General features: G+C 41.4%; 1 protein-coding gene across 1 annotated transcript in view; it reads right to left on the bottom strand.

The window, feature by feature from the left end:
- Window positions 1–11988: 11988 nt before the first annotated feature.
- The window catches only part of LOC124606858, an 84273-nt gene continuing 69639 nt past the window's right edge, over window positions 11989–26622 (bottom strand). Inside the window, exon 4 of the mRNA XM_047138939.1 lies at window positions 11989–12618. Coding sequence (XP_046994895.1) covers window positions 12314–12618 — 305 coding nt within the window. The 3' untranslated portion in view covers window positions 11989–12313. The remainder of the gene's footprint in view (window positions 12619–26622) is intronic.

The following is a 26622-nucleotide window of genomic DNA, read 5'->3' as shown; positions in this document are numbered from 1 at the left end:
CGTAGCACAATAATACGTTACAGCGCAGTACTTTCTTCATCACGGCAATAAGCGTAATAACTAAGATATCTATATGCAAAGCATTTCACTTTTGTTTATCATGAGGTAAGTACTTTGACTTCAGCAGAACTTTGCTTACAGAGAATGATAACTACGACACTTCCACAGAATTATCTTACAGCAAGACGCACATTCAGTGCTACAGGACACGCATTTGAGTGATTAAATTTGTACTTAAAACATTTATTTTTAAAGATTTTTGAATTACAAAGAAAGTTTTCCGTGATACATTTCATTCCATTGCTGTAATCTGTAACACCTGAGGGTATAATTACATTAATCCTCAGGGGGGAACACACTTACTTTGTGTACCATGTGTTTGGCAAGCACAAGGAGCCCTAGCTAATATGGTATTTGCTTATACAACTTTACACTTCGGTACCATATTTCTCTAACACACAAATTACACAGCTATCTTATCATTTAACTGGGAGGGACAAACATTTATTTTACTACATCAGTGACACATGTTTACGCAATTACACAGATGGATAACTTCACACTTATGAAATTGTATTTTGTCTGTACTTTGTGAACTGTTCATATTTTTTCAGAACCATTGTGATACTATGAGGGCTTTGGATGATATATTTGGTATGGCATCATGATTTTTAAAGTACGTTTGAGGTAGATGACACTATTAAAATGAGCAGAGAATTTTGTTTTAGGTTTTGAGATTATTGGAGGAAGCTACGACGATTTTAAGAATTGACTGAGATGTTATGATATTTTTACGACGACGATATGTATTATGCTGTTGAGGTACGTTTATGATCAGTAAGCTGAGAATCGTACTTTAAAGAGTTATGAAATGTGTGTACATGCGTGAATGTATCACAATGCCGCAAAAATTTTTTTGGACTCTGTTATATTGATAGGATTTAGTTTCTACACATTTGCAACGCAAATTCTCGACCTGTGAAATATTTTACATGAGACCATCACTGTAGTGCAAACTGCTGTCGTAAATATTTCGGTAAGAAAGATGAGTGACCTGCACGTAATGCGTCGTGGCCGCCCAGCTGTGCCACCCGCCTGGAGAAAAAGCCATTAGTGTGTGCCTTTCAGTGGCACAGGTAGAAAAAAAAAGGAGGCCATTACCCTTGCTATTGCCATTTCTTTGTAGAAAGCATCGCAAATATGACACGCTCAAACTTGAAAACATATGATTATACTGTGGAGCTCTTAATTTATGATATTTACTAAAATGCCTAATGAAATGATGAGAAACATTTTACGTCTATTGTCTTTCTAGTTGAGAGTTTGCTCATTTTGTTTGATCTCTAGTTTCTAGCTGCACTGCAGCATTGGTTAAAATAAAATTTTATGGATGTACTAATATAGATATTTTATGCCTACAGATCCAGTAAATAATAACTTAAAAAAAATCGAAGGAGCACAAAAAGACATTTTCCTTCACAGGACTTGCATACATAATTTTCTTTTCAACTACTTGGTAATATTTTTCGTAGAATAAGTTGTGGTGCACCACGTTAATTACATAGACATTAAGATGTGTATTGACATTTCCCTTATATGCATTGTTGTCTTTAGGTTACTATTCTTTCTGCTTGAGCTTTGTCATGTTTAGATATAAGTTATTGCATTTGCTGCTGCTGTGTGCCAGGCATAGTGCTACTAAATTTCACTTTGTATTACTCTGTTAATCTAGTTTCACTACTGATTTATTTTTCTTGTCGCTGCACATTGGCTCATATTAGTTGTAATGTTGCATTGCTTGGTAATTTAGATTTACTGTAGCTTGCTTTGACAATTTCCATTTTTTTTGTCATTGCTGTTTGCGTTAATTGTTTTGTGCTTCTGCATTGCCTCGTCCCTTAGTTTAGCATCTGAGCTCAGTAGATTTAAGATTGCTTAAGAGGGGTAGACTATATAAAAGAATGAGTTGCGATGAATTGGAAGAAATGCATTGAGAAGTTTTACAAAAAAAGTACAGAAAGCAGGTATAGATAGCACTTTTTGAAATAATGAAGAACGAAGGGAGATCTCCAAGAAGTAAAGAAAGTTTTGTTTGCAAGATACTGCAGTAAAACAAACCCTGTCCTTTCCCTTTCTGTTATTCCGCTATGTGTTTGTGTACTATTGTATATTTGTGTTCTTCCTGTCTTTATGTGTTTAGCTGATATGAGTTATGTTGTGGAATTTTTCTAATAATATGTTCTTTTCTTTGTAAAGGTGTTTAGACATTATTTATTCTGTTTTGTTTTAATACTCATGTGTGAACTTGATGTTTCAAAAGTTATTCTGATATTTTATTTATTTACTTATGTCATAATTCATGTAACACTGATGTATATGACTATTTCTATTCTTTTGTAAAGTGTGTATTACTACAAATGTTATCTCTATTGTTATGTTCTTTAATGATGTATTTTGTACCTTTGTAATTGTATTCTTATGTTATAACATTGTAATTGACACCAGTTCATCATATTATTAACTTGTAAGTTCCATTTCACTGCACACATTTCTGTTGGTCACAGTATATGGACAATATGTGAGAAGGATTGACTGTTAGTGTCTGCACGTGTGTTAATAATTCAGCAAGGGACTGGATAACAGCACTGCTGGTTCTAAGGATAATTCCAGAAACTTTGTGAGTGCACAAGTGGTGGTTTATGGACTTGCTATATTCTCTGCAAGACTTTTCGATGGCGATTGTGCAACTGCACAGTCGCAACAGATGGCTGCTGGCCGTCTCTCCATTGACTACAGTGGGTCTGCATCTTTGATGGCCCACCAATACCATTATTTCTACAAGGACTGCAGTGGGTCTGCACCTCTGGTGGCCCACCAATACCCGTAATCTCTACCAGGACTACAGTGGGTCTACTCTGTGATGACCTATCTACCAATATTCTTCAAAACTTCGACTGACTCTGCGGTGGGTTTGCTCTGTTGTGGCCCATTACCTGTCTGCATGTCAAGAGTCGGCACTGTCTTTCCGTTGGAAGGACAACACTACTTCTTCAAGACTGCACGGAAATCCACTATTTCCGTGTGCATTTTCTTTTACTGCTCAGACTTTGAGAAAAACACTGCTATTTTACTGTGATGAATGATCAGGACTGTCTTTATGGACTGTGAGAAAATTTTAGCTTTTGACCAACATTGTATCAATAAGTGTGTGCATTTGATATCTTTGTTATTGTAATTATGAAAAATTTCTTCAAATCATTTTTGGCCACTGCCCAAAACAATTTGTAAAATTTTTTGTGGGGAGCATGGGGGCTATGTAAGTAGGCTGTTTAGATTCTTATATTGGTAACGCCACGTAGCGCTCTGTATGAAAATCACTGGCTGTGCTGGGTGCAGTCTGTGGCTAGTTTGCATTGTTGTCTGCCATTGTAGTGTTGGGCAGCGGCAGCTGGATGTTAACAGCGTGTAGCGTTGCGCAGTTGGAGGTGAGCCGCCAGCAGTGGTGGACGTGGGGAGAGAAATGGCGGAGTTTTGAAATTTGGAAGACTGGATGTTATGAACTGCTATATATATTATGACTTTTGATGACTATTAAGGTAAATACATTGTTTGTTCTCTATTAAAATCTTTCATTTGCTAACTATGCCTATCAGTAGTTATTGCCTTCCGTAGTTTGAATCTTGTATTTAGCTGGCAGTAGTGGCGCTCGCTGTATTGCAGTAGTTCGAGTAACCAAGATTTTTGTGAGGTAAGTGATTTGTGAAACGTATAGGTTAATGTTAGTCAGGGTCATTCTTTTGTAGTGATTTTTGAAAGTCAGATTGCGTTGCGCTAAAAATATTGTGTGTCAGTTTAAGCACAGTCATGTATAAATTTTTCCAAGGGGACGTTTCACCAGAAATGATTGAATCAGCAACCGAGTTCATCCACGTATTCAGAGAGCTGTAATGACAGGTTTCATAAGCAAACCCAAGTTTCCGTCAGTGTTTTGTCGTTAATAACACGGAAATATGTGACATCATTCACTTTAACGTAAATGGCAAACTGCAAGACATATCACTGTACGTAAAAATGGAGAAAATATTTGAAATTATATACTTTGAAAAAAAGTGTATCTAAACAGATTAGAACGGGAACTTTATAATAATGTAATACATGAATATCGGGGCCAAGTATAAGTAAGAGACCAATCAATTCAGTGCCGGCCGAAATGGCCGACCGGTTCCAGGCGCTTCAGTCTGGAATCGCGTGACCGCTAGGGTCGCAGGTTCGAATCCTGCCTCGGGCATGGATGTGTGTGATGTCCTTAGGTTAGTTAGGTTTAAGTAGTTCTAAGTTCTAGGGGACTGATGACCTCAGCTGTTAAGTGCCATAGTGCTCAGAGCCATTTGAGCCAGTCAGTTCAGTTACTGTTAAAGCACATTTCTACAAAATGTTGATTTCTGTAAAGCCCTTTGGAATGGAAGTACTTAAAAATCAGAAAATGAAAATGTTAGCTAATTTTTGCAGAGGGGGGAGCGACAGTTCGTAGTTTGAATTCACTTAGCTGCGCGTGCTGCATGATGTCCTCCAACGTTCTCTCTGTTGCTAGGCAGAGGCGGCGATAGAGTTGTACGGTCCTTAATGTTCATGTAGGCCTACAGTCGCAACATTTTTCATGATGCGCGTAGTCATTTTGCCGACTGTGATATCTCAGTGTTTGCTTCTGCTAAATACGAGCTGGATGAAAGCAAAAACTATCCTCACTCATTTACACTCGCGTTGGCAAAACATTTCTGCCACGTGAAACTGTCGTTTGCTATCTCACGTTTAATGCATGCTCAATCACATTAAACTGGAGAATATGCCTAAGTCACGATTTTTTTTTTTCTGTCGTGCTTGACACACAAGTGAACTGAGTCCAGCTACCAGAGTTACATCTCTGCCCACACACTTCTGCAGTGTCTGCTGTAAGACCGTAGGGCGTAGGCTAACGATATTTTACAGCGCAGACTCTCCCGCGCTGTAGCTGTAACGTATATATTACATTTATAAGTATTATTAAGATTTACATGTTAACGAAACGCTATACGCAAGACAAATGTGGTAACAGGAACGAATACGTTGTGCAACATAAAGGAAACTGTTACATAGGCATATGTCTTATTTGTTAGGACTAAACAGCACATATATTAACTATAATGCAGTTATATAAAAGGAGAAAGAAAAAGTAATAATCAGTATCAGCAATGTGTAAGCATGGAAAACCTCGTGTAGTTGCTATAACACGCTGCTTCAGTGACAAAAGGTAATAAATGTAATAAGTCCGGCACACAGTTTTAATCTACCAGGAAGTTTCATATCAGCGCACACTCCGCTGCAGAGTGAAAATCTAATTCTGGAAACATCCCCAAGGCTGTGGCTAAGCCATGTCTCCGCAGTATCCTTTCTTCAGGAGTGCTAGTTCTGCAAGGTACGCAGGAGAGCTTCTGTGAAGTTTGGAAGGTTGGAGACGAGGTACTGGTAGAAGTACAGCTGTGAGGACGGTGCGTGAGTCGTGCTTGGGTAGCTCAGTTGGTAGAGCACTTGCCCGCAGAAGGCAAAGGTCCCGAGTTCGAGTCTCTGTCGGGCACACAGTTTTAATCTGCCAGGAAGTTTCATATCAGCGCACACTCCACAGCAGAGTGAAAATCTCATTGTAATGTAATAAGTCGTTTGACACCTCATATGTCACCTCACGTTTTTATTAACACATATATGATTAAAGCATTAGCTCCTCGACTCAGTGCACTTTGATTTAATTCTTTGAGTACGAAATATCCGACAAAAAATAATCGTTCAGAAAAGTACTAGGCTCGTCAGCCTACAATGTGCGAGACATATGTTTCACTATTGCGAACTCTTGCGTGGTGTTCGCTCTATCAGAACCTAATAGGCAGGTGGCACACCCTTGTTAAATGGGCGGTCGGAATGTGGCGAATGTCACAAAGGAATGGGGAGGGAGGGATAGGTAGCGAGGAAGACAGAGAGAGAGAGAGAGAGAGAGAGAGAGAGAGAGAGAGGAAGAGATAGAGAGAGAACCGGAGAGGCGATAGTGAATTTCGAGTGGTGATGGTTGGGAGCATGTGGGCAGGACTGAGAATACGCAGTGATTGTGAAAATCGTGCTGAGAGTACAAAAAGGTAAGATATTGCGAGTGAATGAAAAGCAAAGTATTGTGTTCATTTCAACGTTCGGCGAAGTGTCTACGTGACTGACAAAAATTAACATTAACATTAACAGTCGGTGCTGAGGTTCTAAATGATCAATAATAATTCGTAGCTCAGGAACTTTACAATTGTTGGTTTCTTATTTAAAGATCATTTTCTCACGAATATCACGACAGAAATGTATAGTGTCGTCACCATAATGGGAGCGACACACTCAACGAGAATTCACTGACGTGAACCGCATGTGAAACGGAGTACGATATTGGCAGGTATAGATGGCTGATCAAGAGACAACTTCAATATTAGAACAACTAGATTCAGTGCTCAAGAGTAGACCTTACATGTCGCAAATCCTTTTAGCAATATTACGCAATCATTTATTAAAGTACGTCTCCTATACACCATGAAATGCACTAGAAATGTTTATTTTCCAAAACTGGTTGACATCATCAATGGCATATGATACAGAGGAACGAAAAAATGTAAGTAAACTGATTTCTACCAAATGACAACGGTATATATATAGAAGGAGTACTATAACTCTACTCATATTATGTACCTCTGTAGTGTGTAACTGTGCAAGGAAAAGGATGTTGGAAGATCTCCTAAATTCATATGATCTGACGCAATCTGTCTTTTTTTTTTTTTCAACCAGGGTGCAGGGGAACAGTAGCACAGCTATTGACAATATTTTCATTCATTCTTCATTGCCGGTCGTAGTGGTCGTGCGGTTCTAGGCGCTACAGTCTGGAACCGAGCGACCGCTACGGTCGCAGGTTCGAATCCTGCCTCGTGCATGGATGTGTGTGATGTCCTTAGGTTAGTTAGGTTTAATTAGTTCTAAGTTCTAGGTGACTGATGACCTCAGAACTAAAGTTGCATAGTGCTCAGAGCCATTTGAACCATTTTAGCCATTCTTCATTATTAGATGGTCATTCTGTTAGTAAAAGGGTGAATGGGCTTTCAGACCGTGATGCACAAATTTTAACTCTAAACCGTTTTTGTACTCAAACAGCTGTTATACATAACTACAAACTATGTGGGAAAGCTGATGCAGTGGCAATAGAGAGTTTTTTAAACATCGTGAAGGAGTAAGAGTGGCAGGATGTTTATAGAGCCAATAATGCAGATAACAAATATAATGCTTCCCTTAACTGGTTTCTCGTGCTCTCTGCAAGTTGCTTTCCGTTAGAACGCTCTAAACAGGGTACTAGCAGTAAATGGCAGCATGGTTGGCTGACTAGCAGCATAAGGATATCATGCATAATCAAGTGGGTATTATATCAAAATGTTAGCAGTCGCAATCGAACTACAGTTGCTCATTACAAGCAGTATTCCAAGGTGCTTCAAATATGGTCAGTCACGAAGGAAGTGTCTGGCCAGCATCGCAAGATCGACGATATTAAGCCAGTTGGTAGTAAAAACATTTCTGTCGCTGCTAAGTCCGATATATGTGCAGCATTTAACAATCACTTTCTGAGAATTGCTGGTGAATTAAATAAAAAACCTAGTTTCTTCAAGGAATCATATAACTCTTGGAATGCCTTTCCGAGACTGATGACTAAAGTAATCCTCTGTGATTCTGACAAGGGGGGGTTGATTCAATAATTAAATCACTGAAGACAAAGGACTCTCAGAGATATGGCGAAGTACCTAGAAGAATATTAAAGCACTGTGCTGCACATGTTAGCCCTTTACTTAGCCATATTTGTAATTTTTCCTTTAGGAATGGTCAGTTTTCTGAACGATTAAAGTAATGAGCAGTAAAGCCGCTTTATAAAAAGGAAGAAAGGAATACTGTACACAATTTTAGACCTATGTCTATGCCATCAGTGTTTGTTAAAGTTGTTGAAAAGGACGTGTATGTAAGGATAGGTGATCGTTTTATTTCACACAATTTGCTACCAAATTAACAATTCGGTTTTAGAAGTGGTTTAACAACTGAAAATGCTATATTCTCTTTTCTCTGTGAGGTAATCGATGGATTAAACAAAAGGTATCGAGCGCTAGGCATCTTTGATTTAACTAAGGCATTTGATTGTGTTGCTCACAAAATATTACTCCAGAAGTTGGACCATTAAGGAATATGGAGAGTTGCTCACAGTTGGTTCACCTCTTACTTTCACAACAGATAATAAAAGATCATTATACACAGTGTTAAGAATAGCTATGATGCACTGTCTGAATGGGGCATGGTCAAATGGTAGTAGTGGTGGTGGTGGTGGTGGTGGGGGGGGGGGGGGGGGATATGGAGTGCCTCAGGGATCAGTGCTGGAGCCTCTCCTGTTCCTTGTTATAAATGATATGCCCTCTAGTATTACAGGTGATTCTAAAATATTTTTGTTTGTTGATGACATCAGCTCGGTAGTAAAGGATATTGTGTGTAACATTGGCACTGTTTCAAATAATGCAGTTCATGACATAAGTTCATGGCTTGTAGAAAACAAAAACGCTAAATCACAGTAAAACTAAGATTTTACATTTTCTAACACACAGAACCCGACCTTTTAATTTCACAGAATGGGCATACGATTAGTGAAACTGAACAGTTCAGATTTCTTGGTGTTCAGATAGGTAGCACATTGTCATGGAAATCCTACGTTCAGGATTTTCTTCAAAGACTTAATGCTGCCATTTTTACTATTCGAACGGTATCTGAAGTAAGTCACAGCTCAACACGAAAAGTAGTTTGCTGTTTTTGATTCGTATGACGTATGGTTTTATATTTTGGGGTAACTCTTCTCATTCTCGAACGATATATTTGGCCCATAAACGGGTAGTTCGGGCAACAAGGGGTGTTAAGTTCGCGAACGTCTTATCGGCCCCTGTTCACTAGTCTGGGTATTCTGAAATTGGTATGTAAATACATATATTCTTTACCGTCATTTCTATTTAACGATATCAGCTTATTCCCAAAAATTAGCAGCTTTCACTCAGTTAATACTTGGCCGAAATCCAGTCTGAATTTGGATCGCACTTCCTTGATTCTTGTGGAGAAAGGTTTTCAGTGTAGTGTTGCATCCATTTTCAGTAAGCTACCACAAGAATTCAAAATTCTTAACAGCAATCCACGTGCTTTCAAATCTAAGCTGAAGAGTTTCCTCAGGCGTCACTCCTTGTATTCTGTCGAGGAGCTCCTTAAAAAATTAAGCTGATTCTTGTGTTATATTGTTGATTGCGTTTACATAAACTTATGGATAGTATTTTTTTGGATTCATTAACATTTTACTTTATGTGTTATTATTTTTATGTTTTAATTTCATGTACTGGATGTACTGGCACGTTCCGTGACACAGAAGATTTGGTCCTCAATTTGGTCCTACATAACTAGAAGCAAAATAAAGCAGTGACATACTTGTCAATTAATATGATCTGAAACGCGTCCTATTGCATAGTATACAGTTTGCAAATCTTAGGCAGTGACAATTCTTCATAACATTTGACATAATTATGATATACTGAAAAGATGGAACTGACAGAACAAAGAGTCTACATTAGTTGTGTTTTGTTAATTCAAACACACACACACACACACACACACACACACACACACACACACACATTACAGTTTTTCAGCAAATCGTTCGTGAAGGTAGAATACATGAAAGAAGGCATAAAATAGCAAGAAACTCCGACGTATCACATCCAGTTAGACAGTTTTATATGGAGGACACAGACCCCAAACAAACATTAGCTGGTTAAAACACTTCTGAAATTTTGATTGTGCATCTTATCCCGTAAGCATGTTGTCCGTTTGTTTCGTCATATAGGTGTATATTTCACATACTTCTAGAATATTTAATAATTTGCCTTTTTCTGCTTTATGGAGAATGGTTTGGAGTCTACGTCCCGCATGTAAAACTGTCTAATTAGACGTGATATGTTAGATTATTTCGAAATTTTGTACCTTTTGTATATTCTACCTTCATGTAAAAATGTCTAAAAATTGTAATTTACATATATGAACGTATGTCGCAAAATATTATCTTAGAAATAACAAAAGACAGATAATGTACACTGTTCAACCTGTCAGTCCCGTGTTTACAATTATGTCAAACGTTATCAAGAATTGTGACTGCCTAAGACCTGATAGCAGTAATATACATGAGAACCTGTATGCTATGTTACAGAACAGATTTCATTTCTTGTCGTGTTAACCGACATGCTTATCAGTGCTACAGCCGTAAATAATGTAAGCAGACTTGTATTACTGCCGCTATATATACACTTGTCATTTTGTAGAAACCAATATAGATAGTTTGTTTCCCTATATCAGATGCCACTGATGATGGGTTATTAACCCGCAGACCGATTTTGGCAAATAAACATTTCTGTGCAGCTTTGATAAATTTCTGAAAGTTGTGGAGCAGCAAGCATTCAAGAGCATTAGTCTGTCAGATAGTTACAAAAACAAAGCCATTGAGCAGCATAAGATTAAATGACGGTTACATGGCTATAAACAGTAAAAATAATACAAAATTTTGGAAAACACAGGCCTCAGTCGCCAACACAATTAATTTGTAACCTAGGTTTCAGTGTCACAAGGGACACCTTCTGACAAAATTAAAACTAAATGTTACAGCATAATGAACCAAAAAATACGAAAGCTGTGGTCATACCTGACAGCGTCAGATAGTCAGAATTAAAATAAAACGCAACAGAGGTGCAAGCCACTAGGGGCTGCCATGTGTCCTCTGCTACAGTCAACACAAAACTGAAACATCATGTGACTTGTGCGTCACGGCAACTTCAAGACAATCTGGTGGCTAATTGGTAAAACAAGCTAACAAGCTATTTTGTAACCATCTCTCGTAACTGCAGAGAGGGAAATAAAGACCTGAACGGTGTACATGAAGTAATTACAATAGCAGGATACTGCATGATATAAAATACAACTAATGAATGACTGGCTGTACTACAAAAATTCCAGAATAAATGCGTAAAGAAGACATATACGAAATAATCCATTAGATGACATTACTGATTGCTTTAAAGATACGTTATAAAAACCAAAAAAGTTTTTTTTTAATTTACGTATATGAGCCGTAAGAAGTAGAAAGAAAAGGTATTTCTGAATCTGCAATAAGTAGTTGGTACATCAAAGTGTTGGATCTCGTCAAGCAGCGGCTTTATACCATTGAAATAACTTCTTCCGCGCAACTGCACCTGCTCGTTGAGAAAAAGTCCGTCATTCGAAAGTAAATGCTTGAAAATGTCCAGCTCCTCTAAAATATCAAGTTCACGCCCTTTTTCTTCAATACGCAAAATTTCCAACTTCTCAACTCCTTAAGGAGAGTGTCCTGTGATTAACAGGTGATCTCCAAAAGAAGAATTAGGGGCACACGAACCGTTTTTCCTCAGAAAATGTTCTTTACAGCGAATTGAATAGGCACGCCCTGTTTGACCGATATAATAGGCACCGCAAGTGTCACATGAAATCTTGTAGACACTAGAATTATGCAGAGGGCTAGTAGTTGGCTTTAAACTATGGACGACATTTTTTCTCCAGTTGTTATTAGTGGAAAAGGCAATATTACATTTGTATTTAATACGAAGCAACCTTTGAATCTGGTATGACACTGGACCTAAAAATGGAATTGAGAAGAATTTTTTTCTCCGATTCTTCTGGGACGCTGATGAAAGAACCAAGTGTAGTGTGTTGTACCCTTCTTGCCAATCTTCTTTCTGAGGATATCAACAAAAAAAAAAAAAAAAAAAAAAAAACACGTAATAATCATGTTTATTTTGTAACATAAAATATTGTGTAGTAGTGCAGTTAATTTATGTTTGGCGTTTAGTGTACTAGTAAAACAGACCATTTTATTTCAGATCTATTATACAGCGCTTTCGGTGCGAGATTCAGAGTTAGCAAGTACAGCCGAACTATAAAATGGTTGTATGTGGACAGATGGCCCCAAAATCTGTTTTCACGACATACACGCATTATTAATGATAGTTCTAAATTTAATTTGCCTAGAGATAGGTATCTTGTGATTCGAGCAGCACGAACTGCAGCAATAGTGAAAACGACACCTGCTGTAACAGCAAGTACTGCGTGCTGCTGTTTTGAGGGCGCGGGTGGACCACCTGTTGGCAGCCGGCAGCGGCGCGGCGGCGGTCAGCCGTCAGACGTCGTAGCGCACGGGCTGCAGAGCGGCGTCCCCCGCGCCTCCGCCGGCGCCAGAGCCTGCTCCCACCCCTCCCGGGCTGCAGGCGTCGGGGTGCTGGCGGTGGCCCAGCGCGGTGTCGTTGAGGCCGGCTCGCGCCAGGCCGTGGTGAGCCGCCAGCAGCTCGGCGTCGCGGCCCGTGACGTTGAAGTCGCGCGCCAGGATCACGCCGTAGCACTGCTGGGCGAACTTGTTGCACGAGGCCAGCGACAGGAAGCCGCCGTCAGCGGATAAGTCTAGCACCTTGTATCCCACCTGGTATCCTGAGCGGAAAAAAGAAAAGTGTCACTCGAAACACACACACACACATATTCAGGATTTGCACCACAACATGGGAACGCTGCAAGAATTACACTACTGGCCATTAAAATTGCTACACAAAGAAGAAATGCAGATGATAAACGGGTATCCATTCGACAAATATATTATACTAGAACTGACATGCGATTACACTTTCACCCAATTTGGGTGCATAGATCCTGAGAAATCAGTACCCAGAACAACCACCTCTGTCCGTAATAACGGCCTTGATACGCCTGGCCATTGAGTCAAACAGAGCTTGGATGGCGTATACAGGTACAGCTGCCCATGCAGCTTCAACACGATACCACAGTTCATTAGTGACTGCCGTATTGTGACGAGCCAGTTGCTCGGCCACCATTGACCAGACGTTTTCAATTAGTGAGAGATCTTGCGAATGTGCTGGCCGGGCAGCAGTCTAACATTTTCTGTATCCAGAAAGGCCCGTACAGGACCTGCAACATGCGGTCGTGCATTATCCTGCTGAAATGTAGGGTTTCGCAGGGATCGAATGAAGGGTAGAGCCACGGGTCGTAACACATCTGAAATGTAACGTCCACTGTTCAAAGTGCCGTCAATGCGAACGAGAGGTGACCGACACGTGTAACCAATGGCACCCCATACCATCACGTCGGGTGATACGCCAGTATGGCGATGAAGAATACACGCGATATCGCCATCATGATGCTGTACACAGAACCTGAAGTCATCCGAAGAAATGACGTTTTGCCATTCGTGCATCCAGGTTCGTCGTTGAATACACCATCGCAGGCGTTCCTGTCTGCGATGCAGTGTCAAGGGTAAACGCAGCCATGGTCTCCAAGCTGATAGTCCATGCTGCTGCAAACGTCGTAGAACTGTTCGTGCAGATGGTTGGTGTCTTGCAAACGTCCACATCTGTTGAGTCAGCGATCGAGACGTGGCTGCACTATCTGTTACAGCTATGCAGATAAGATGCCTGTCATCTCGACTGTTAGTGGCACGAGGCCGTTGGGATCCAGCACGGCGTTCCGTATTACCCTCTTGAACCCACCGATTCCATATTCTGCTAACAGTCATCGGTTCTCGACCAACGCGAGCAGCAACGTCGCGATACCATAAACCGCAATCGCTATGGGCTACATTCCAATCTTTATCAAAGTCGGAAACGTGATGGTACGCATTTCTGCTTTTACGCGAGGCATCACAACAACGTTTCACCAGGCAACGCTGGTCAACTGCTGTTTGTGTATGAGAAATCGGTTTTAAACTTTCCTCACGTCAGCACGCTGTAGGTGTCGCCACCAGCGCCAACCTTATGTGAATGCTCTGAAAAGCTAATCATTTGCATGTCACAGCATCTTCTTCCTGTCGGTTTAATTTCGTGTCTGTAGCACGTCATCTTCTTGGTGTAGCAATTTTAAAGGCCAGTAGTGTACATGCTTGAACATAAATGCAGATGCATCTCGCTTCCGCCGATAACATACACTAAAAAGCCAAAGAATCTGGCATAGGTATGCGTGTTCAAATACATAGATATGTAGACAGGCAGAATACGGCGCTGCCGTCGGCAACGCTAATGTAAGACACCAAGTGTCTGGCGCAGTTTTTACATCGTTTACTTATGCTCCAATGACAGTTTATCAAGAGCTAAGTGAGTTTGAACGTGGTGCTATAGTCGGCGCACCAGCGGCGGGACACAGCATCTCCGAGGTAGCGATGAAATGGGGATTTTTCCGTACGACCATTTCACGTGTGCCGCGAATATCACGAAACTGATAAAACACCAGTTCTCCTACATCGCTGCGACCGGAAAAAGATCCTGCAAGGAAGGGACCGACGACGACTAAAGAGAATCGTTCTATGTGACAGAAGTACAACCCTTCCGCAAATTGCTGCAGATTTCAGTGCTGGGCCATCAACAAACATCATAGGTATGGGTTTTCACAGCCGAAGGCCCACTCGTGTACCCTTGATTACTGCGCGACACAAAGCTTTACGCCTCGACTGGGCCCATCAACATCGACATGGGACTGTTGATGACTGGAAACATGGTGCCTGATCGGCTGAGTCTCGTTTCAAATTGTATCGAGCGAACGGATTCGTACAGGTATGGAGACTACCTTATGAATCCATCGACCGTGCATGTCAGCAGGCGACTGTTCAAACTGGTGGAGGCTCTGTAATGGTGTGGAGCGTGTGCAGTTGGATTGATGTAGGACCCCTGATACGTATAGATACGACTCTGACAGGTGACACTAAGTAAGCATCATATCTCATCAGATGCATTCATTTGTGTCCAGTGTGCATTCCGACGGACTTGGGCAATTCCAGCAACTTAATGCGAAGCCCCACACTTCCAGAATTGCTACAGAACACTCTCCTGAGTTCAAACACTTCCGTTGGTCACCCGTCTCCCCATACATGAACATTATTGATTACATCTGGGATGTCTTGCAACGTGATGTTCAGAAGAGATCTCTACCCCCTCATACTCTTACGGATTTATCGACAGCCTTTTCAGGATTCATGGTGCCAACTCCCTCAAGCACTGCCTTAGACACTAGCCGCGTCAATACCACGTCTTGTTGCGGCACTTCTGTAACAGTTTCTTTGGCTCTTCAGTGTATAAGATTCCATCCAAACCCCTGTTAAGTCGGCAAGCTCCACATATAAAACAATACCGAGAATGCATCAAAAAGGGAAGGTCATTCAACGAGCAGATCTACTACCTGAAAACAAATGTCTCTGAGCACTATAGGACTTAAATTCTAAGGTCATCAGTCTCCTAGAACTTAGAACTACTTAAACCTAACTAACCTAAGGACATCACACACATCCATGTCCGAGCAGGATTCGAACTTGTGACCGTAGCGGTCGCGCAGTTCCAGACTGTAGCGCCTAGAACCGCTCGGCCACTCCGGCTGGCACCTGAAAACAATATCAACACTAGAGTCCAGGAACCCCACAATAACATTAGTCGACTTCAAAAATTCTATGACTTCACAGAACGAGAAACACGCTTCGAAAAGTTGGAAGAAAAGGAGGACAAGAAGACCAGAAAGCTGGTCCAGGAAACATTAACAAATACAACATCCAAAGTACAGTTTATGGAAGAGATCTAGGACCCATTCGAAATCAAGACGGGAATCAGGCAGGGAGATGGCCTGTCACCCATTCTACTTAACTGAGTTTTGGAGAAAAAAATCAGGACATGGGACAAAGGAGTCAAGGGGGTAAAGATACAACGATAAAACCGTCAACATGGTCTTTGCCGATGATATAGTCATGATAAATAACGGAAAAGAAGCTAAAGATGCTCTACAGACTCTACACCAAATCGTAGCCAAAACAGAACTACAAATCTTATGAGAAATACTGCAGTACATTGACACAAAATCCACAGACAGACAACCACTGATAAGGACGTATGTAAAGCTAACACAAATAGAAAGTTTCAAAATTCTGGGAGAGATTATACAGAAAATAGGACTCAACTCGACATCCAATGGATGACAAAAATCATACAGACTTATCATTACAATAACAGAAGGATTTCCATCAACGCCAAATTAATACACTACAGCATAGTAGTCCTATCAGAGGCCTCAGAAACAACAGTAATCAAGGGAAGGACGAAAATCAAGGAGTTGGAAAAACAAGAGAGGAGAAAACAAAGATCTACGCGCCGATCCATAAAGAGGGGATCACAATAAAGATACCTAAAAAGAGCTGTACGAACAGATGCTGACGATTATAGACAACATCAGGAAAAGAAGGGCAACGCTCTACGAATACACACATAGGATGAACGAAAATAGACTGGCCAAGAAAATTTTTAACGTAGTGACAACTAATAATGTGAAAAACAAGTGGGTAAATGGAAGACCTCAACAAATTAAACATCTCGATGTAAGACACGACAGACAGGGAAAAATGTATAAAAAAAATTAAAAATTTCAGCAAACATCCATAGAGAAGGAAAGAGGACTTTCGATTCCCACCGTCCCCAGAGGAGGGAGCGGGCTGCGTAATATGCAGCTCTGCAGCCTACAGTAGAGGTCTAGGGGTAGCGTCTTTGATTCATAATCAAAACGTTTTCGGTCCCAGGTTCGACCCCCGCCGCTAAATTTTGATAAATAACCAGCATTGGCGGCCGAAGACTTCCGGCATAAGAAGTCAGCCTCATTCTGCCAACGGCAAAAAATGGCTCTGAGCACTATGGGACTCAACTGCTGAGGTCATTAGTCCCCTAGAACTTAGAACTAGTTAAACCTAACTAACCTAAGGACATCCATGCCCGAGGCAGGATTTGAACCTGCGACCGTAGCAGTCGCACGGTTCCGGACTGCGCGCCTAGAACCGCGAGACCACCACGGCCGGCGGGAAATGCAAAGGCTCAATCTAGATATAGTAAGGGTCAGTGAAGTGAAGTGGAAGGAAGACAAGGATTTATGGTCAGATGAGTATCGGGTAATATCAACAGCAGCAGAAAATGGTGTAACAGGTGTAGGATTCGTTATGAATAGGAAGGTAGGGCAGAGGGTGTGTTACTGTGAACAGTTCAGTGACCGGGTTGTTCTAATCAGAATGGACAGCAGACCAACACCGACAACGATAGTTCAGGTATACATGCCGACGTCGCAGGCTGAAGATGAACAGATAGAGAAAGTGTATTGAGGATATTGAAAGGGTAATGCAGTATTTAAAGGGGGATGAAAATCTAATAGTAAAGGGCGACTGGAATGCAGTTGTAGGGGAAGGAGTAGAAGAACAGGTTACAGGAGAATATGGGCTTGGGACAAGGAATGAAAGAGGAGAAAGACTGAGTTCTGTAATAAGTTTCAGCTAGTAATAGCGAATACCCTGTTCAAGAATCACAAGAGGAGGTATACTTGGAAAGGGCCGGAAGATACGGGAAGATTTCAATTAGATTACATCACGGTCAGACAGATTCCGAAATCAGATACTGGATTGTAAGGCGTACCCAGGAGCAGATATAAACTCAGATCACAATATAGTAGGGATGAAGAGTAGGCTGAAGTTCAAGACATTAGTCAGGAAGAATCAATACGCAAAGAAGTGGGATACGGAAGTACTAAGGAATGACGAGATACGTTTGAAGTTCTCTAACGCTATAGATACAGCAATAAGGAATAGCGCAGTAGGCAGTACAGTTGAAGAGGAATGGACATCTCTAAAAAGGGCTATCACAGAAGTTGGGAAGGAAAACATAGGTACAAAGAAGGTAGCTGCGAAGAAACCATGGGCAACATAAGAAATACTTCAGTTGATTGATGAAAGGAAGAAGTACAAACATGTTCCGGGAAAATCAGGAATACTGAAATACAAGTCGCTGAGGAATGAAATAAATAGGAAGTGCAGGGAAGCTAAGGCGAAATGCCTGCAGGAAAAATGTGAAGACATCGAGAAAGATATGATTGTCGGAAGGACAGACTCAGCATACAGAAAGTCAAAATAACCTTTGGTGACATTACAAGCAACGGTGGTAATATTAAGAGTGCAACGGGAATTCCACTGTTAAATGCAGAGGAGAGAGCAAATGGTTCAAATGGCTCTGAGCACTATGGGACTCAACTGCTGAGGTCATTAGTCCCCTAGAACTTAGAACTACTTAAACCTAACTAACCTAAGGACATCACACACATCCATGCCCGAGGCAGGATTCGAACCTGCGACCGCAGCAGTCTCGCGGTTCCAGACTGCAGCGCCAGAACCGCGCGGGGAGAGAGCAGATAGGTGGAAAGAATACATTGCAAACCTCTATGAGAGTGAAGATTTGTCTGATGTGATAGAAGAAGAAACAGGAGTCGATTTAGAAGAGATAGGGGATCCAGTATTAGAATCGGAATTTAAAAGAGCTTTGGAGGACTTACGGTCAAATAAAGCAGAAGGGATGCATAACATTCCATCAGAATTTCTAAAATCATTGGGGGAAGTGGCAACAAAACGACTATTCACATTGGTGTGTAGAATATATGAGTCTGGCGACATACCATCTGACTTTCGGAAAAGCATCATCCACACAATTCCGAAGACGGCAAGAGCTGACAAGTGCGAGAATTATCGCACAATCGCCTTAACAGCTCATGCATCGAAGCTGCTTACAAGAATAATACACAGAAGAATGGAAAAGAAAATTGAGAATGCGCTAGGTGACGATCCGTTTACCTTTAGGAAAAGTAAAGGGACGAGAGAGGCAATTCTGACGTTACGGCTAATAATGGAAGCAAGACTATAGAAAAATCAAGACACTTTCATAGGATCTGTCGACCTGGAAAAAGCGTTCGACAATATAAAATGGTGCAAGCTGTTCGAGATTCTGAAAAAAGTAGGCGTAAGCTATAGGGAGAGTCGGGTCATATACAATATGTACAACAACCAAGAGGGAATAATAAGAGTGGACGATCAAGAACGAAGCGCTCGTATTAAGAAGGGTGTAAGAAAAGGTTGCAGCCTTTCGCCCCTACTCTTCAATCTGTGCATCGAGGAAGCAATGATGGAAATAAAAGAAAGGTTCAGGAGTGGAATTAAAATACAAGGTGAAAGGATATCAATGATACGACTCGCTGATGACATTGCTATCCTGAGTGAAAGTGAAGAAGAATTAAATGATCTGCTGAACGGAATGAACAGTCTAATGAGTACACAGTATGGTTTGAGAGTAAATCGGAGAAAGACGAAGGTAATGAGAAGTAGTAGAAATGAGAACAGCGAGAAACTTAACATCAGGATTGATGGTCACGAAGTCAATGAAGTTAAGGAATTCTGCTACCTAGGCAGTAAAATAACCAATGGACATCAAAAGCAGACTCGCTATGACAAAAAAGGCATTTCTGGCCAAGAGAAGTTATAAAATAAATAAAATAAAATAAAATATTAATTATTTTATCTGTATGATTGTCTCTCCTATGAGTCGTCAGGTTTTAATTATTCGGTATCAGACGCTTGACAATGGCTTTTCCGTAAAGGCAATGTTACTCGTAGTTGACCGTGAAATAAAACTGAAATAATCGGACTTCGTAATTAAATCGTTTCCAAAGACTGCTGCGGTAGGTGCGGACTCATAAACTAAATCTCAATATTACAATAATTTGCCAGCCATGCCAAAACGTCGTACAGAGGTGATTGTCTACTAAACAAAAAATTACACAGTTAGTTAAGTCAGATATATTCAATGAATAAGCCTACAGTTCACAATCCTACCTACTTTTATAGATATAAATTCTTTTCAGAATCGAGTGCCTAGTATGGTTGCAACTCGCAGTAATTTTCTATAACATGAAATATGGTGGTGTGCCAGACAATAAACTAAAATACGTGCTTCTCGCACCACTTCAACCAGAGCTCTCTTTTCTTAATCAAACATACGAGTAACGTAATTGTGCTTTTGTTTTATCAGCGACACAGCGCTGCAGTTGTGTGCCATAGGCTTTATTTATTTGTCACTGATTATTTATTTAATTAATATCTCGCGTTTCCGAGGAAACTCACGCTCGGCATGCAAATGTGCCTTTATAAAGTCTACTAATATCAAATAACGGCCTTAATTTGAGGAAGAAATTTCTGAGGATGTACGTCGGGAGTACAGCATTGTATGGTAGTGAAACATGGACTGTGGGAAAACCGGAACAGAAGAGAATCGAAGCATTTGAGATGTGGTACTATAGACGAATGTTGAAAATTAGGTGGACTGATAAGGTAAGGAATGAGGAGGTTCTATGCAGAATCGGAGAGTAAAGGAATATGTGGAAAACACTGATAAGGAGAAGGGACAGGATGATATGACATCTGCTAAGACATGAGGGAATGAGTTCCATGGTACTAGAGGGAGCTGTAGAGGGCAAAAACTGTAGAGGAAGACAGAGATTGGAATACGTCAAGCAAATAATTGAGGATGTAGGTTGCAAGTGCTGTGATGAAAAGGTTAGCACAGGAAAGGAATTCGTGGCGGGCTGCATCAAAGCAGTCAGTAGACTGATGACAAAAAAAGTAGAGAATAAACAGTAAAAACAGAGGATAAAAAGGTGACTAGTGAAATCTGTAACAGGGCGAAAAGTTGCGGAATTTAAAATATGAAACAAGGGGTTGGTGATGCTGATTGAAACACATAGTAATTAGACAGGTTCAATTAAAGAAAACATGGCGACAGTCTGAATTTTGTTCGCAGGAGTTAAAAAGACACCTAGTGACAGGATGGTTTCGTTCATAACATGTAAAAAAAAAAAAAGAAAAAATGGGACGCGCAATACTGACACATCACTTAAACACTGCATTATAAACGAAACACGAAAGCAGTTGGGGGGGGGGGGGGGAGGACCTGGTCAGGAGAAGTGGGAAAATTGGGGAGGAGGAGAAAAGCAACATGGGGGGGGGGGGGTGGCGAGCCGATGGAGGGAGACGACACACACAGGGTGGATGTGAGAAGGAGTGGGGAAAGGCAGTGGAGGGGAAAGCCAAAGGACTTAAGGAAGAGAAAGTTGTTAAAGAGAGGGTAGGTGGGGAAAAAGAAACAGGATGGAAGGGGGCAGAGCAGCCTGGGAAAAGGACAGAGGGAGGGAGGGGGAGGCGAGGAACAGATTTGATATGAGTGATAAATGGCGCAAGAGAAACCATCATCTGGGAGGGGTAGATGACAGAAGCCACCTTAGGAAAGGAGATGAAGTGTGTAGAAATGGAGAGTAGGGGGGACGCAACGGGGAAAGTGCGGCAGCGGCAGGAGTTCAGAGGAGCAACCAGGGGTTGGGGTGGGGGGGGGGGGGGAATCAAGACAGCGGGAGGTGTAGAGGACTTGGATATGTTCGAGGGAAAGGAGCAGATGGGGGAAATGAATCAGGTCATAAAGGATCCGCGTGGGGGACGGAGGCGGAAGGTGAGGTGTAGTGCATTGAGCTCAAGGATCTGGAGGGACTTATAGAATTTTGGGGGGGGGGGGTGGATATCCAGGCAGGACCGGCATAACAGAGGATGGTACAGATTAAGGATTTGTTGGGGTTGAGGATGGTAGAGGGGTTCAACCCCAATGTCTGGCCAGAGAGGAGTTTAAGGAGTCAGAGGTGGTTGTGGGCTTTGTATTTGAGAGAATTGCGATGAGGGATCCAGGTGAGGTGACGGTCAATGGTGAGTCCAAGGTAGGTGAGAGTGGGAGAGAGAGGCAGACAGGACATGTGCAGATGGTAATGGAAAAATCAAGGAGACGGAAGGAGCGAGTGGTACGACTTATGGTGATTGCCTTGGTCTTGGAAGGATTGATTTTGAGGAGCCACTGGTTACACCATTTGGCAAAAAGGTCAAGATGATTCTAGAGAAGGCATTGGGACCATTTAAGGGTAGGAAAGGGTGTAAAGAAGGCAGTGTCATCTACATACAGCAGGAGGTGGACTGGAGGCAGAGGGTTGGGGCATATTTGCTATGTACAGGAGGTAGAGGAGAGGGGAGAGGACAGAGCCCTGGGGCACACCCACAGATGGATAAAAGGTGCAGGAATCAGCGTTATGGATGGTAACATAGGAGGGGCAGTGGGAGAAGGAGGCAATCGGACAAACGTAGTTGATACGAAGGTGTAGGTCTGGAGTTTAAACAGGAGACTGGGATGCCATATGTGGTCATAGGCCTTTTCGAGACCTAGGGAGGCAAAAATGACAGAGACGGGAGTTAAGCTGGACGGAGAGGAGATGGGTGAGGTTTAGGAGTTGGTAATAGACAGAGAGAGTAGGTCTGAAGCCACATTATGTTTTGGGGAATAGGTTGTGTCGGTGGAGGTGGTGACGTCATAAGCGAGTGACTGCATGTGAGATCGCTCTCCAAGTTTTTATATAATTTTAGGTTTCAGATACATATTTTAACGATTTTTGTGATAATATTTACTATGTAGGTGACGTATTAGTGGTTTCTTCATTCACCTCTGCCTTTCTTGTGTTGTGACCTGATATTTGTAACTGTTTCGTATCGAGCAAATAACCTCTTACCTGTGTTTACATTTCGCGCCGACCAGTTGCAGCTGTAGCGGCGCATCGAAAGCTAGGTACTAATTAATTGTTTGTATATAGTGGTTTATTTAGGAACTTTAGTAGTCTTCAACCGGAGTTTGTGTTTTGTGGTGAAATAATTTCAGAAGAACCTTTTGGGAACTGTTTTCAGCTTCGTTACTGTGTCATTACGCGTTTGATTCTCTTTCTGTATTAGTCTTTTGGTATATTCACATTTGTTGTTTATTAATACTGTTAATAATAGTAGTTACTTCCCCTGTAGAGTAAGTTTGTGATTATTGTAGTCAGGTTTTTAACATCTTATTGTAGTAGCGGAACTTAGAAAAAGTAAAATTTTACCTTGAGTGAGAAGTGTGGGCTTTGCCATAGGTTCGTGAGTAGTGGATTGCGTTGTGAGACTTTTTCGAAGTATTTTCACTGGGGGGAATGCAGTGGGGAAGCCAGTGGGCATTCTGGTGAGATCCTCCCCCGGAACTGCAGGTTATGTAACAAGAGTAAGTTGTTAGAGGAGCAGGAGCGTAAGATCTGTGCCCTTCAGGTGCAGTTGAAAAACGCACAGGAGGAGCTAGATAGGATGAGGAGGGAGAAGGGGGTTGGGGAATGGGAGCTGGCTGTTGGCAAGGGATCTGCTAGGAGAAGAAGATTTTCAGATAGTTTTACTATTGGTGTTTACAGTAGATATGACCAACTCTCAGAGTCTAGTGGAGAGGAATCTCTAGTAGCTGTAGATGTAGGAAGCATGCAGCAGACCTCAGTAGTTACGGTGGCTAGAACAGTTGCAAAGTCGAAGAGGAAGAAGAAGTTTCTGCTGTTAGGTAGTTCCCATGGCAGAGGTGTAGGCCAGCAGTTGCAGGAAGTGCTGGGGAATGAGTACCAGGTCACCAGCATTGTGAAGCTTAATGCAGGATTGGCTCAGGTGACTGTTAACATAGGGGAGTTATGTAGGGACTTTACTAAAGAGGATCAGGTGTTGATTGTGGGTGGGGCTGGTAATAGTACTGATAGGGATGGGGAGAATAACATAGATGGTGACCTCGAAAAGATAGCCACTCAGACTGGCAACACGAATATACATTTTGTGGAACTGTTACAGCGTCACGATCGGTCTCATCTTAATACAGCCGTCAGGCGTAATAACATGAGACTTGGGGGGTGCGCTAATGACAGAAAGCGTGGGTCACATTTCAGTGGTGTCGGTGGAGTCTATCAGCAGGACGGGTTTCACTAGACATGGCCTGCACCTCAACAGGTATGGGAAGGGGAGGCTGGCAAAGCTTATAGGTGACAGCATAGGTGGGGTTGGTGGGATAACTCATGGGAAAATTCCTGCAGTAGTGGGTGTTAGAGCTGCACCTTTTTTAGACTGAAGTCAGCTGATAGGTATTCCTGCTTAAGGGAAGTCTCTCTAACAAAGGAACCACTTTTGACAAAGCTTAGGTATCCGAGTAATGAGAGAATTAGTGTATTTCATCAAAATATACAAGGTATTAGAGATAGTGAACTGCTTATAGATGTTGACTCTGAAATTATTGGTGTATCTGAAGACTTCTTAAATAAGGAGATAATTCAGAGGCTTCCTTTACCAGGATACAGGTTGGCTGGCAGCTTTTCGAGGAGCTCTTTGTGGTGTGGGGGAGTAGTCATGTATGTGAAAAACGGCATCCCATTTGAGTCAATTGATGTTTCAAAGTACTGCACTGAAAAGGTGTTTGAATGTTGTGCAGGTGTGGTTAAATTTAACGGAGCAAAACTTCTAACTGTTCTTATTTATAGATCCCCAGACTCCGATTTCACAACATTTTTCCTAAAGCTAGAGGAGGTTCTAGGTTCACTTTATAGGAAATACAAAAAGTTAGTTATATGTGGTGACTTCAATATTAATTGTATAAGTGATTGTGCAACGAATATTATGCAAACCGTATTCTTTCCAACAAGAGTGCAAGGGAACAGTAGAACAACCATAGACAACATTTTTGTTCATTCCTCATTACTAGAAGGGAATTCTGTTAGCAAAAAGGTGAATGGCCTTTCAGATCATGATGCACAAAATTTTAACTCTAAAAGAGCACAAAATTTTAACTCTAAAAGATTTTTGTGCTGCAACACCTGTTAAATATAGTCATCAGCTGTTTAGGAAAGCTGATCCAGTTGCTGTAGAGACCTTTGTAAACCTTATCAAGGAACAAGAGTGGCAAGATGTTCATAGCGCTGATACAGTAGACGATAAATATAATGCTTTTCTCAAGACTTTTCTCATGCTCTTTGAAAGTTGCTTTCCGTTAGAACGTTCAAAACAGGGTACTAGCACAAACAGGCAGCCTGGGTGGCTGACGAGAAGGATAAGAATATCTTGTAGAACAAAGTGGTAATCATATCAAAACTTTAGAAACAGTCAAAATCTAAATGCAGCAGCCCATTACAAACAGTATTGTAAGGTTCTTAAAAACGTTATTAGGAAGGCAAAAAGTAATGCAGATAGAATAGCTAAGTCTCAGGATAAAATTAAAACCATATGGTCAGTCGTAAAGGAAGTGGCTGGTCTGCAGAGACAGGTCGAGGATATAGAATCAGTGCGTAGTGGGAATGTCCGTGTTACTGGTAAGTCACATATACGTTGGTTCTGAGCACTATGGGACTTAACATCTGTTGTCATCAGTCCCCTAGAACTTAGAACTACTTAAACTCAGCTAACCTAAGGACATCACACACAGCCATGCCCGAGGCAGGATTCGAACCTGCGACCATAGCAGCCGCGCGGTTCCGGACTGCGCGCCTAGAACCGCTAGACCACCGAGGCTGGCTCGCATATATGTACAGTATTCAATAATCACTTTCTGAATATAGCAGGTGAACTAAATAGAAACCTAGTCCCAACAGGGAATCATAAGCGGTCTTAGAAAAAAGTGTTCCGAGACTGTTACCTGAAATGCTCCTCCATGATACTGACAAGAGGGAGATTGAGTTAATAATTAAATCACTAAAGACCAAGAACTCTCATGGATATTACGGGGTATCTAGCAGAATACTGAAGTATTGTTGTATGTATGTTAGCCCAGTACTTAGCCATATCTGTAACTTTTCCTTTAGGAGTAGTCTCTTTCCTGACCGATTAAAGTACTCGGTAGTGAAGCCACTTTATAAAAAGGGAGACATTGATAATGTTGACAATTTTAGACCTATTTCTATGCCATCGGTGTTTGCTAAAGTTATCGAGAAGGTTGTATATACAAGGTTGCTGGAGCATTTAAATTCACGTAATTTGCTGTCAAATGTTCAGTTTGGTTGTAGAAATGGTTTAACAACTGAAAATGCTGTATTCTCTTTTCTATATGAGGTTTTGGACGGATTAAATAAAAGGTTGCGAACGCTAGGTGTTTTCTTTGATTTAACGAAAGCTTTTGACTGTGTTGACCACAAAATATTACTGCAGAAGTTGGATCGTTATGGAGTAAGGGGAGTAGCTTACAATTGGTTCGCCTCTTACTTTAAGAACAGAAAGCAGAAGGTAATTCTCCGCAATGTTGAGAGTGGTAGTGATGTTCAGTCCCAATGGGGCACTGTTAAGTGGGGCGTTCCCCAAGGGTCGGTGCTGGGGCCACTGCTGTTTCTTATTTATATAAATGATATGCCTTCTAGTATTACAGGTGATTCAAAAATATTTCTGTTTGCTGATGACACCAGCTTGATAGTGAAGGATTTTGTGTGTAGTATTGAAACAGTAACAAATAATGTAGTACATGAAATAAGTTCGTGGCTTGTGGAAAACAATTTGATGCTAAATCACAGTAAGACTCAGTTTTTACAGTTTCTAACTCACAATTCAACAAGAACCGATTTTTGATCAGACATAATGGGCATATTATAAGCGAGACGGAATAGTTTAAGTTCCTAGCCACTCGGATAGATAGTAAGCTGTTGTGGAAAGCTCATGTTCAGGATCTTGTTCAGAAAATAAATGCTGCTTTATTTACCATTAGA

This window comes from Schistocerca americana, chromosome 3 (assembly GCF_021461395.2).
Source record: "Schistocerca americana isolate TAMUIC-IGC-003095 chromosome 3, iqSchAmer2.1, whole genome shotgun sequence".
In the NCBI taxonomy this organism is placed as follows: Eukaryota; Metazoa; Arthropoda; class Insecta; order Orthoptera; family Acrididae; genus Schistocerca; species Schistocerca americana.
Note: the sequence above shows the minus strand (reverse complement) of the source record. Positions and strands in the feature narration are given on the sequence as shown.